The 10,752-nt window shown below is 56.1% G+C and overlaps 1 protein-coding gene across 1 annotated transcript; it reads left to right on the plus strand.

Moving 5' to 3' along the window:
- The first annotated feature begins 2,895 nt into the window (after positions 1-2,895).
- On the plus strand, positions 2,896-10,003 carry LOC144935894 (fatty acid-binding protein, liver-like). Its single transcript, XM_078862751.1, is given in 5 exon segments — positions 2,896-3,189; positions 3,946-4,011; positions 4,013-4,115; positions 5,012-5,113; positions 7,664-10,003. Coding segments are annotated over 5 exon segments (408 nt in total). The 5' UTR covers positions 2,896-3,103; the 3' UTR covers positions 7,715-10,003.
- Positions 10,004-10,752: the final 749 nt, after the last annotated feature.

Here is a 10,752-nt window from a genome sequence, read left to right on the forward strand (position 1 = left end):
GCACAGATCGCTGGGAGAGAGAGAGGAGAGAGAGAGCGAGAGGGGGTGGGTGGGGGGCCGGTGGGTAAAAGAGAAAGGAGCGAGTGAGAGAGGGTGAATAGAGAGGGGAGACGTGGGGGAGGGGAGGAGAGGGGTGAAAGAGAATGAGAGAGAGGGGGAGGGGAGTTGGAATCAACTTCGCAAGCAGTCTTTGAGACATTTTTTTCTCCCTTTTTTGTTCCTTTCCAGGATTCGTTTCTTTGTAAGCGGCGATTGGATGGCCCGGGCTGACGATGACGATCCAGAAAGCGATTTCTATTCGAATTAATATCTCATATATTTTTTTATTCTACCAGGTAGGCTCCACTGAGCTATGCAGCTCTTTTTCATCCACAAATGAGAGTTCAACGAAGTGGCTTATCACGTGCAAAATTATAGCAGCCAAATACTTCAAACGCGTGATGTTGATTCAAAATTACGAGGGAAAAAACCGGAGGACCCGGAGAAGAATCCACGCGACCACGGGGAGAGAGACAGAGAGACACGCAAACTCCAAATATACAGCAGCAGGCGTCAGCGTCGGGATCGAATCCACAACCTCCTGCACGCCAGGCGAGGTAGTTAACATCTCACCACGTGGAGAGAGACACGCAAACTCCAAATATACAGCAGCAGGCGTCAGCGTCGGGATCAAATCCACGACCTCCTGCATACCAGGCGAGGTAGTTAACATCTCGCTACGGTGGCACCCAAAGTCAAGGCGAACTTCACACAACACGCGACTGAGCGCGTGCACACAGCGCTCCGCCTGTGCGCATTGTGCGCACACGAAAAAACACAACATCATTAACAAGTTGCCGAAGAACCACATCGCGCTGTCCGTGCCCTGTCATCATACGGCCGCCGTCGCCGTTAGATTTCATCAAAATGCCGCCGGCATTGGGACTCATCAGTCGAGTACAAGCGCCCGATACTCGCTCACGAAGACCACAGTGCACGAGCCGAGAGGACCGTCAATGCGGTTCTTCAGGAACTGTCGATGGGGGGTGGTAGTGGGGGGTGTTTGTTGTTGCGTAATGCGCAAAGGCCGGCGGGCGCTGTTGTGTGCACGTCCGCGTGGTGTGCCGCTCCAGAGAGAGATGGGGTGGCGGTGGGGGCGCTGGGAAACGTCGGCCACGGAAGGACGGACGGATGAACGATGATCTGTCCGAAGCTATTCGCGCATAAAGGATCGGCGACACGGAAGGGCTCAACGCATCCGTCTACAACACCGCGGCATTGAAAGAATAATAACGATACATTGAATCGGCGACGTTTCGGGCAATGTCCCTTGTTCGGAGCACATACAAAGCCGGAGAGATAGAGTGGATAACAAGAGTTGGATAATCTTGATTTGAAGCTTTCGTGACTGCAGGGATCCATACTCTTTGGTTCTTTCGGTAAAGTCACGTGGGTAGAAAATAAAATCAATCACGACGTTTCGAGCCTTTTCCACCTGATGACGGACGCTTGTGTTGCGCCCGAAACGTCGTGATTTATTTTATTTTAACCTACGTGACTTTACCGAAATAACCAAAGAGTAAGAGTTGGAGACTCCACTCGTTATCGTCATGGGGCCTGATGTTTAAAAAATAAAGACATTTACAGAAATGTATTTTCGTATGTACGTGTACAATATATGTCAAACTTCATTCGCACCGTACGTAGGTAGCCAGCCGTGCTCATCGGAGTTTCTCGTGACCAGTTATTAAACACATTCCTGCTGAGGGAGCTGGTAGGAACGTTGGGCTGTTCGGTCAATGGCCAGGGTCAACGGCGGCGTGGTGTATTCCGCAAATATGCCCGACTGAGGGCGGGCACAAGCCGGCGTGAGTAGGTTAAACGTTGAGTTTTATAAGGGCACCATGGGGTGACCAGCCCCTCCCCACCCAGCCCCACCCCTCCCACCCCCCACCCTCCCCACCAAGCCCCACCCCTCCCACCCCCACCCTCCCTACCCAGCCCTTCCCCACCCTCCCCACCCTCCCCTCCCTCCCCACCCTCCCCTCCCCACCCAGCCCCTTCCCCCCACCCAGCCCCTCCCTGCACGACGGACACAATAATCCCCTGTGGGCTGGTGTAACCAGGAGGTTCCTACCAGTATGAGGCGTCTGAAGCTATCCACGCGACCTTCTATCGTCTATTCGCGTGAACTGTTGCCTATTGAAATGCGCCGAACGCTTGGGCGGGTCGCGGCGGTGGCTCATGCGCCGTGCCCGTTGCCTGTGATCCAGCGCTGCGGAGGCTGCAAGCGACCAGGGGCTGACATCTCGCCGTGCTAAAATATCGCCACGGTCTGGACCTCTCCTAGGTCGACTCGGCCTATAAGAGTAAAAAGTGCGCACACTTTGCATCCGGCCTTCCATTCCCTCCCGAACCGCGCGCGCCACGTTTCTCCTCGCCGCCAGTGCGTCTGGGGCCCGCGTACACCTCGCGCCCCTCGCTTCCTTCCTGCTGCCAGATTCCGCAACAGCGGCGCCCTTTCTTCCTCGGACGCTCAATCTCAGCGGCGGCTTTGTCACAGTGCGACCATTGATTGCATCGGCAGTTTTTTTTTTGTGCAAACGCGGGAGCGAGGCGGGGGAGAATTATGGATTATGGGGGAGCAAGGATTGAAGGCTGTGGGGCGGGGGGTGCTGTTCCCCCCCTCCCGTCCCCGCAGAGGGGTTACTCTCGGCCACGCGTTCTCAGCCAAATCCAGAGTCACGTGCACGTCGGGTGACCCAGATAAGCGCAGCTCGGTACCCAATGGCTCCCGTTCACCCCACATCTCCCCTCCTCCTCCCTCCCTCAATCCCACCCTCTCCTCCTCATCCATTCCCAGTCTCCATGCCCCCGCTGTATCCCTCCCCCCATGGTCCCTCCCAGTCTCCCTCCCTCTCCTGCGCCCCCCCCCCCCGCTCTGCGTCTCACGCCACCCGACGCGTCAGCGTTCAGCGAGAGCGGAGAGTCTGCAGCCGGCGAAGAAGCAGCAGCAGCAGCATTCCGTCAGCACCATCACAGACGCAGCGACGCACGCAGAGAGACGCCCACGAAGAGACAGAGACCCCAGAGAGAGACAAAGAGAGACAGCGGGGACAGCATCATGGACATCTTCTGCGGGACCTGGAACTTGGTGGAGAGCCACAATTTTGATGAATACATGAAGGCCATAGGTGAGCGCGTGAGACTGTGAGGGCGTGAGACTGTGAGACCGTGGGAGCGTGAGACTGAGACCGTGCAGAGAGCGTGAGACTGAGACCGTGGGAGCGTGAGACTGAGACCGTGGGAGCGTGAGACTGAGACCGTGCAGAGAGCGTGAGACTCAGAGCGTGAGTCATCTGATGCGAACAGCTCCGTGGTGCTGAAAATGAGGACGCGACTCACGGTGGGTGAGCGCACGCCCCGCCCCAGCCGAAGTCGCGCAGTGTCACAGTGTGGCCCAGCAGTCAGGGCACACAGGGCTTATTATATATTACTCGTGACTAAGGCCCTCTGAGCTACGTAGCTCTTATTTTCATAAGAGACCTGTCCACAAACGAGAGCTCAACGAAATGTATTAGCAGCCAAATAACTCGCAATGCATGTTTCTAAACGCGGAGGCAAAAACCGGAGGATATGTGAACACTTCACGGAGGTTTATTTCATTATTGTAAACAAATGTTCAAATTGACTTCCATTATCAGAAATGGGTGCGTGAATTATCTTTTCAAATTAATTTGCGATCTGTTTTAAGTAAGATTACAGCTGCTTTCGTTAGCATACGAGGAGGAGGAAGAAGAAAATAAATATACTAATAAAGCTGATAGATTTATTAAAATATTAACTTATCGCGCCAAACTTGTTCGTTACCGCGTTACTTATGGGGAAACCGTTTTCCGCTTCACGTGGCGCTGTTCGAGGAACGCATCTACCACGCTAAGCGAGGAACGACTTGATTGCGTGCAGGCATCGCTTCGCGATGCGCCAGATCGGCAGCGTCACCAAGCCCACGCTCATCATCAGCGCCGAGGGAGCACGTGACGCTGAAGACGACGAGCACCTTCAAGAACATGGAGTGGAACTTCACGCTGGGCGAGGAGTTTGACGAAACGACGGCGGACGAGAGGAAGGTCAAGGTGAGACCCCGGGTGGGGGAGGGCGGGAGGGGGTCAGGGGTCAGCGGTCACAGGCGATGAAGCGGTGGTAGAGCGAGCGGCTCGCGAACGGAAAGGTCACGAGGTCAAATCCTGGTTGCCGGTTTGACTCGGTAAAACCATCATCATAATTCCCTGCCGGGGCAGATAAGAACAGTACCATTTTGTGGGACGTCAGCAATGGTTGTCCGATGGATCGACCTCCCGACCCTCCCCAACCCTCCCCACCCATCCCTCCCCGCCCCTCCCCTCTCCCCCTTCCCCCCCCCCTCCCCACCCCTCCCCTCCCCCCTCTCCACCCCACCCCTCCCCCCTTCCCCATCCCTCCCCACCCCTCTGCACCCTCTCCCCACCCCTCCCCCCTCCCCGCCCTTCCCCTCTCCCCCCTCCCCACCCCTCCCCTCCCCCCTCCCCACCCCTCCCCCCTTCCCCATCCCTCCCCACCCCTCTCCACCCCCTCCCCACCCCCCTCCCCACCCCCTCCCCACCCCCCTCCCCACCCCCTCCCCACCCCCCTCCCCAACCCCCTCCCCACCCCCTCCCCACCCCCCTCCCCACCCCCTCCCCACCCCCCTCCCCACCCCCTCCCCACCCCCTCCCCACCCCCATCTCCACCCCCTCCCCACCCCTGCCACCGTCAAAGGAACGAGGAATTTCTGCGCCTGGCTCTGAGCTGTAGACGGGAGATGAGCACCAACGCCTCAACGTTTTGTGCGTAGTGAGTTGATGGGCTGTTGGTTGTAGTTGTGACGCTGTGGTGACTGTGTTTGTGGTGGCTGACGTGGTGGTTGACGTGGTGACTGTGGTTGTGGTGGCTGACGTGGTGGCTGTGGTTGTGGTGGCTGACGTGGTGGTTGACGTGGTGGTGTCTCCCGCAGAGCACGTTCACCGTGGACGGCGACAAGCTGGTGCAGGTGCAGCGATGGGAGGGCAAGGAGACCACCATCTCCCGTGCCGTTTCGGGCGACAGCATGGTGGCGGTGAGGGCACGAGAGAGAGATGAGAGAGAGATCAGAGAGATGAGAGAGAGATGAGAGAGAGATGAGAGAGATGAGAGAGAGATGAGAGAGATTGCCGATTTCGATACGAGTCACATCGAATACAGCATCACGTCACAAAACACTACGTGGCGCTGCATGCACCACGCGCAACACAAACACGCCACGCTCGACGATGATCTCGTTAGAAAGTAAAATGCAAAATGCCGTTTGCGCCGGTGCAGAGGGCTTGACTGCCCCCCACCGTTCGAAGAACACAAGCGCGTCACCAGCATTGGCACCGCATGGCAGCTGTCAGTGTTGCCTTGCAGCCTCTTTTTCCTGGTCTTGTAAACTGTGCCATCTTTTCTTGCGCACAGACACAATTTTTCAGGATCCTGGCACTTATTAGCCCGGTAAGGCACCCCGTATATGAAACTGCTCTTGTAAAAAAGGCTCCTCCAGTCTCATAAAAATGGACCCCAAAAGCTGGAACATTGAGTTGGTTGAGCCACGGACACCCCAGTTCCTGGTGGGGCACTGCAGAACGCACACAGAGTCTGGTGCCCCTGGGGAGATCGGCTGAGCCACACGGCCGATGGCACCGTCCAGTGCGCCTACCTCCACTGTAGGTCACCGCAGCGTTTGGCTACAGGAGGCTTGTATGTTGGTTTCCACTGGCGGGGGGGGGGGCAGCCTCAATAAGGGGAGATACATTATCTCTCTATGTTGTGCCTGATAGGTTGGCCAGGTCCTGAAAATGCAACGCCTTGATGCAGCACGGTGCAGAGCGCTTTCCTTGGGGTGCTCTTCAGGGACGCGTCCCTGCGTCCTCCAAGCCTCAGTAGCTTCCCAGAGTCAGTGCGCCCAGGAGGCTGAGTGCAGGAGAGGCGCAACTCCGGGAAGGAGGAGTGGTGGCCGCCACTGTCCTCCGGCGCCTCCAGCTTCAGGCGCAGCTCCTGCTTGGCTCGGAGCAACGTCCCACAGCAGCTTCTCCCCGGCGAGCTTGGAGCGGAGTCCCTCAGCGCTGGCGATCTCAGCCGCGGTCTTCCACTTGCACTGGTGGCCCTTCACGAGGTTACTGACTTTCCCCAGTCCGACTGAGGTGAAGCGTAGAGCCAGAGTCCTCTTTCCTCTGATCCCTTCGAAGAGGCCATTGCAGAACGGGGGCTCGTTCAAGAAATGTTTGAGGTCAAAGTGCGTGCACGCCCGGCTCCATTAAAAGCTCTGTCACGCATCCAAAAGGCTCTGGTAATAACCTGGCAGCCTCGTGTAGTCGACCAGGCCCAGGTCGAACAGGACGAGCTCATTTCTGTACCCCAGGCACCCCCCTGCGTCTCTCAGCAGGTTGAGGGCTGGCGACTTCCAGGGTATCTCCTCCCGTTCTTACAGCAGCCGCCTCACGGCCCGAAGCCTGAATCTCATCAGCCTGGAGGCAACGTCCACCAGACCCTGGTCACCCTCACCCACCAGCAGGCAGAGAACCCCCGGGCTCAGCCAGTGCTTGCCGTGCCACACAAAGTGCGCGAGTGAGCGGTTCACTCTGGTGAGTAGCCAGGCCCGGAGGCTGGAAGGCTTTGGTCTTGTGCCACAGCGCGAACGCTGCCAGGTTATTAGCGACGAGCACTCGGCCCCTAAAGGACGTCTGCGGAGCGAGGCGTGCACATGCCAGCAGTCCAGCCTCGATTACTTCGGCCAGCTCGGTCCAGTTGTTCAGAGCGACGTCGTGTGGGTTTCCCCAGGGAGACTCCCGGGTACTTGGTACCGTCAGCCTACCAACTGACTCCTCCCGGGAGGAGCACAGAAGGCACGCCGCACCGCGACCCCAAACAGAGAACCTCGCACTTGGCCCAGTTCACCCTGGCGGAGGAGGCCTTCTCGTACAGCGCCACCACCCGGCAGAGTGCGGAGACGTCCTGCGCGCCGTTGACTACGACGCATTTGTCGTCCATGTATGCAGAGACCCTGACGACTGCAGTTTCAGGTCCTGGAGCCTTGAAACCAGACAGATGTCGTCTCAGGTGGCGTAGGAGTGGCTCAATATACAGGGTTTACAAAAGCCCCGACAGAGGGCATCCCTGTCTGACCCCCCTTGTCATGGGGGCTGAGCGGCTAGTTGAGTTTCATGAGACTGGATGTGTCCATGTACAGGAGCCTGACGTGAGAGATGAATGCCTGGCTGAAGCCGAACGACCTTATCAGTTTGCCCAGGTACTCATGGCCCACTCTATCGAAGGCCTTCTCGGATGAGAGAGAAAAGGATGAGATAGAGATGGGAGAGATGGGAGAGAGAGATGAGAGAGTAATGGGAGAAATTAGTATGTATGTTGAACTCCTTTCGCACCGTACGTAGCCAACCACGCTAATCGGAGATGCGGGCGAAGAACAACAAACTAAACGCTTAAAAGCACTTCTTAAGAAATGTTTTTTCATGAGACAGAGAGGGATAAGAGAGAGAGATGAGAGTGTGGAAGAGTGAGATGAGTGAGGTGTGAGAGAGGGTGTGAGGGTGAGCGGTGCGAGCGAGTTGCGTGTCTCGCCCTCTCCCCGTAGACGTGCTCCATCGGGGAAGTGGTGGCCACTCGCACGTACACCAAAGCCTGAGCAGTGGGCCTCGGCTCCACCTCCTCCTCCTCGGCCATCATCCTCCTCGCTCCGATGTCGTGGCGGCGCTGTGGCTTTGTGGCGTGACGCTGTGACGCGGTGGTGTTGTGACGACGTCGTGACGCTGCAGTGCCACCACGAGCGCGAAGCGACTGAGAACGGAAGAGGCCGCACTCGCCAACGCGGGAGGGGAAAGTTTGTGGAGAAGGTGGAACGAATAAGCCAATCAAATCCAAGCCCCTCCACACGCTAGCCAATCAGACACTATCCCTACCCCTAACCGTAACCACAATGACCAATCAGGCACTAGCCCTAACCCTAACCACACTGACCAATCAGGCAATAGCCCTACCCGCTAACCCTTAACACACTAACCACACTAACCAACCAGTCACCAACCCTACCGCTAACCATGACCACACTAACCAGATTAACCAAACAGGCACACGCTATACCCCTAACCCCCCTTAGACAGCTCTGCCCCCCTTTTCACTTTCTGTTCGCTCGTCGGTTTTTGTAGCGATTGGCTGTCACTCACTCAGAGAATTAATGAGGTTCTGATCGATTGACCCTAAAGGGGGGGGGGGGGGTTCTAGTAGTCATCGTGTAGGCCGAAGAGCCAAACCGCAGTGTGATTTGCCAAATGTTCACCGCAAATTAAGAATCCAGCCAACCGATCGTCAGAGCTCGGCAGGACCCTCCTTGTAGGCGAGTCGCGGGACTCGTTGAGGCCTCCCCCCCCCCCCCCATCCGCCTCGGATACAACAACTGCGAAATCTCCCCCTTGTCCTCTTCCTCCTCCTCCTTCTCGTGTCACCGTGGCGCCACAGGCGACGACAAGTTCGACAGACAGACACCGTGCATCTCGTGTCGGGCACGTGGCGGCGACAATGACGACGACGATGACGACGACGTGGCTTGCTGTGGATAGACCATGGCTCGTGACGATGTGGCCCGGTCTGTAGCCCTGGCGAGGTCCTTCACGGAGTCCACGGCTTCTCCAGAGCCCCCCCCCCCCCCCCACACACACACACAGAGCAAGCGAGATTGCTCCACGGGTTCGCGAACCGATGGGAGTCGGAACGATGCCATCGGGAGTCTTCCCCTCCTTCTTTCTTTCGTGCGGCTGCTGTAGATGCAGAACAACGACGACTGCAATTTCACATTTCAGGTGGCCAAGCCCCAGATAACCGGAGCGTCTATCGCTGTTGACGTCTCCTTCGTGATGTGTGGATCGAGGCATCGCGTCGTTTTGCACGTCGTGCGGTCCGCTGTGCCATCGGCGGCGCATCGCGCAGTCGCCACGCGCGTCCGCCCGAACCTGGTGGTAAACCGGGTCCTGGGCCTCCCCTACGTCGACTCAGCCTAAAATGAGTGCGTACCTGGTGCGGTGTGGAAGCACCGCCACGAGGCAGACAGAGGCGTGGTGGTGGCCACGCACGCGCTCGTGTTGCCAAGCCGGCCTTCATCGGTGCTGCGCGTTCACAGCACTCGCACCAACAATGTGTTCATGTTCTATGGGGGATCTTTGTGTTGTATCTTTGTTGGTGGTGGTGGCGGTGTTGACTTACAGTGTCACACTCGCAGTGTCACCGTTCAGTGTTATGGGACTTGTCTGCTGGAGCACAGACGAACGGAGAGACGCATTGACAGTCAGACAGATGCATGAATAGATGGACAGTTGGATGTAAAGATGGGCAGTTGTATGGACAACTTTATGGATGGATAGTTGGATGTATAGGCGGATTGATGGGATAGTTGGATATAAGGATGGAGAGACTCGTGGACGATAGATGGATCTATAGACGGGATGAATAGATGGGCAGTTGGATGGACAAACATATGGATAGATGGACGGATTGATGGATGGACGGACAGACAGACGAATGACCAGACAGATGGACAGACACATAGACAGACTGGTGGACGGACAAACGGATATAGGGATCGATACACAGATGGAGGAACATTCACACAGACAGGCAGGGAGGGAGGAGCAGCAGCGGTGTTGTTGCCGTAAGAGGGAATCAAACTCGGGTCGGCCTGGCTTGTACCCCCCCCCCCCCGCCGCTCGCGACACACACTCAATCACACACGCACCCAACAATAACAACGTGATCACGGCGCTCGTGCCAGGCTAGGTGCACACACGCACACGCCGCCGACACGCATACGTACACCGACTCTCACCGCTGCTACTAACTTACCGGTCCCCCTAGAAGTTCAGTGTTATTAATCAACCCCGAGAAACAACTAAACAGAAATAATAAAGTTGGAGTTTTTATTTGACCCTTGAGTCACCGCAAAATGACGTGTCGTGTGTGTCTGATGACTCGTGCGCCACGCGGGGTACAGCGACAAGAGTCGGTGCGGTCTGATTGATCTGATTTATCTGATTGATCTGATTGATTTAATTGATCTGATTGATTTAATTGATCCGATTGATTTGATTGATTTAATTGATCTGATTGATCTGATTGATTTGATTGATTTAATTGATCTGATTGATTTGATTGATTTAATTGATCTGATTGATCTGATTGATTTAATTGATCTGATTGATTGGATTGATTTAATTGGTCTGATTGATTTAATTTGCAATTAAAATCCTTTGCAGCCGTGACTGCCACCACGGGGAGGGGGGGGCGAGCAGAGTGAAGGATGTTTGTCGATGAACGCGGAGAGAGAGAAAGGAACGAGAGAGGGGAAGGGAGGCCCGGGGCAGGAAGTTCCCACCAAAACGGAGAACGAGGAGGAGGAGGAGGGTGATGATGATGGTGATGATCATAGGGTGATGGTGATGATGAGGAGGTGATGATGAGAGGTTGGTGATGATGATGGTGATGATGAGAGGGTGATGGTGATGATGAGAGGGTGATGGTGATGACGATGTAATGGTGATGATGATGACGAGACGGTGATGGTGACGATAATATTGAGAAGTTGATGATGATGAGAGAGGGATGATGGTGATGATGAGAAGATGATGATGAGAGGTTGGTGATGATGATGAGAGGGGGGTGATGATGATGAGATGG

The sequence above is a fragment of the Lampetra fluviatilis genome, chromosome 14, assembly GCF_964198595.1.
Source record: "Lampetra fluviatilis chromosome 14, kcLamFluv1.1, whole genome shotgun sequence".
Classification (NCBI taxonomy): Eukaryota; Metazoa; Chordata; class Hyperoartia; order Petromyzontiformes; family Petromyzontidae; genus Lampetra; species Lampetra fluviatilis.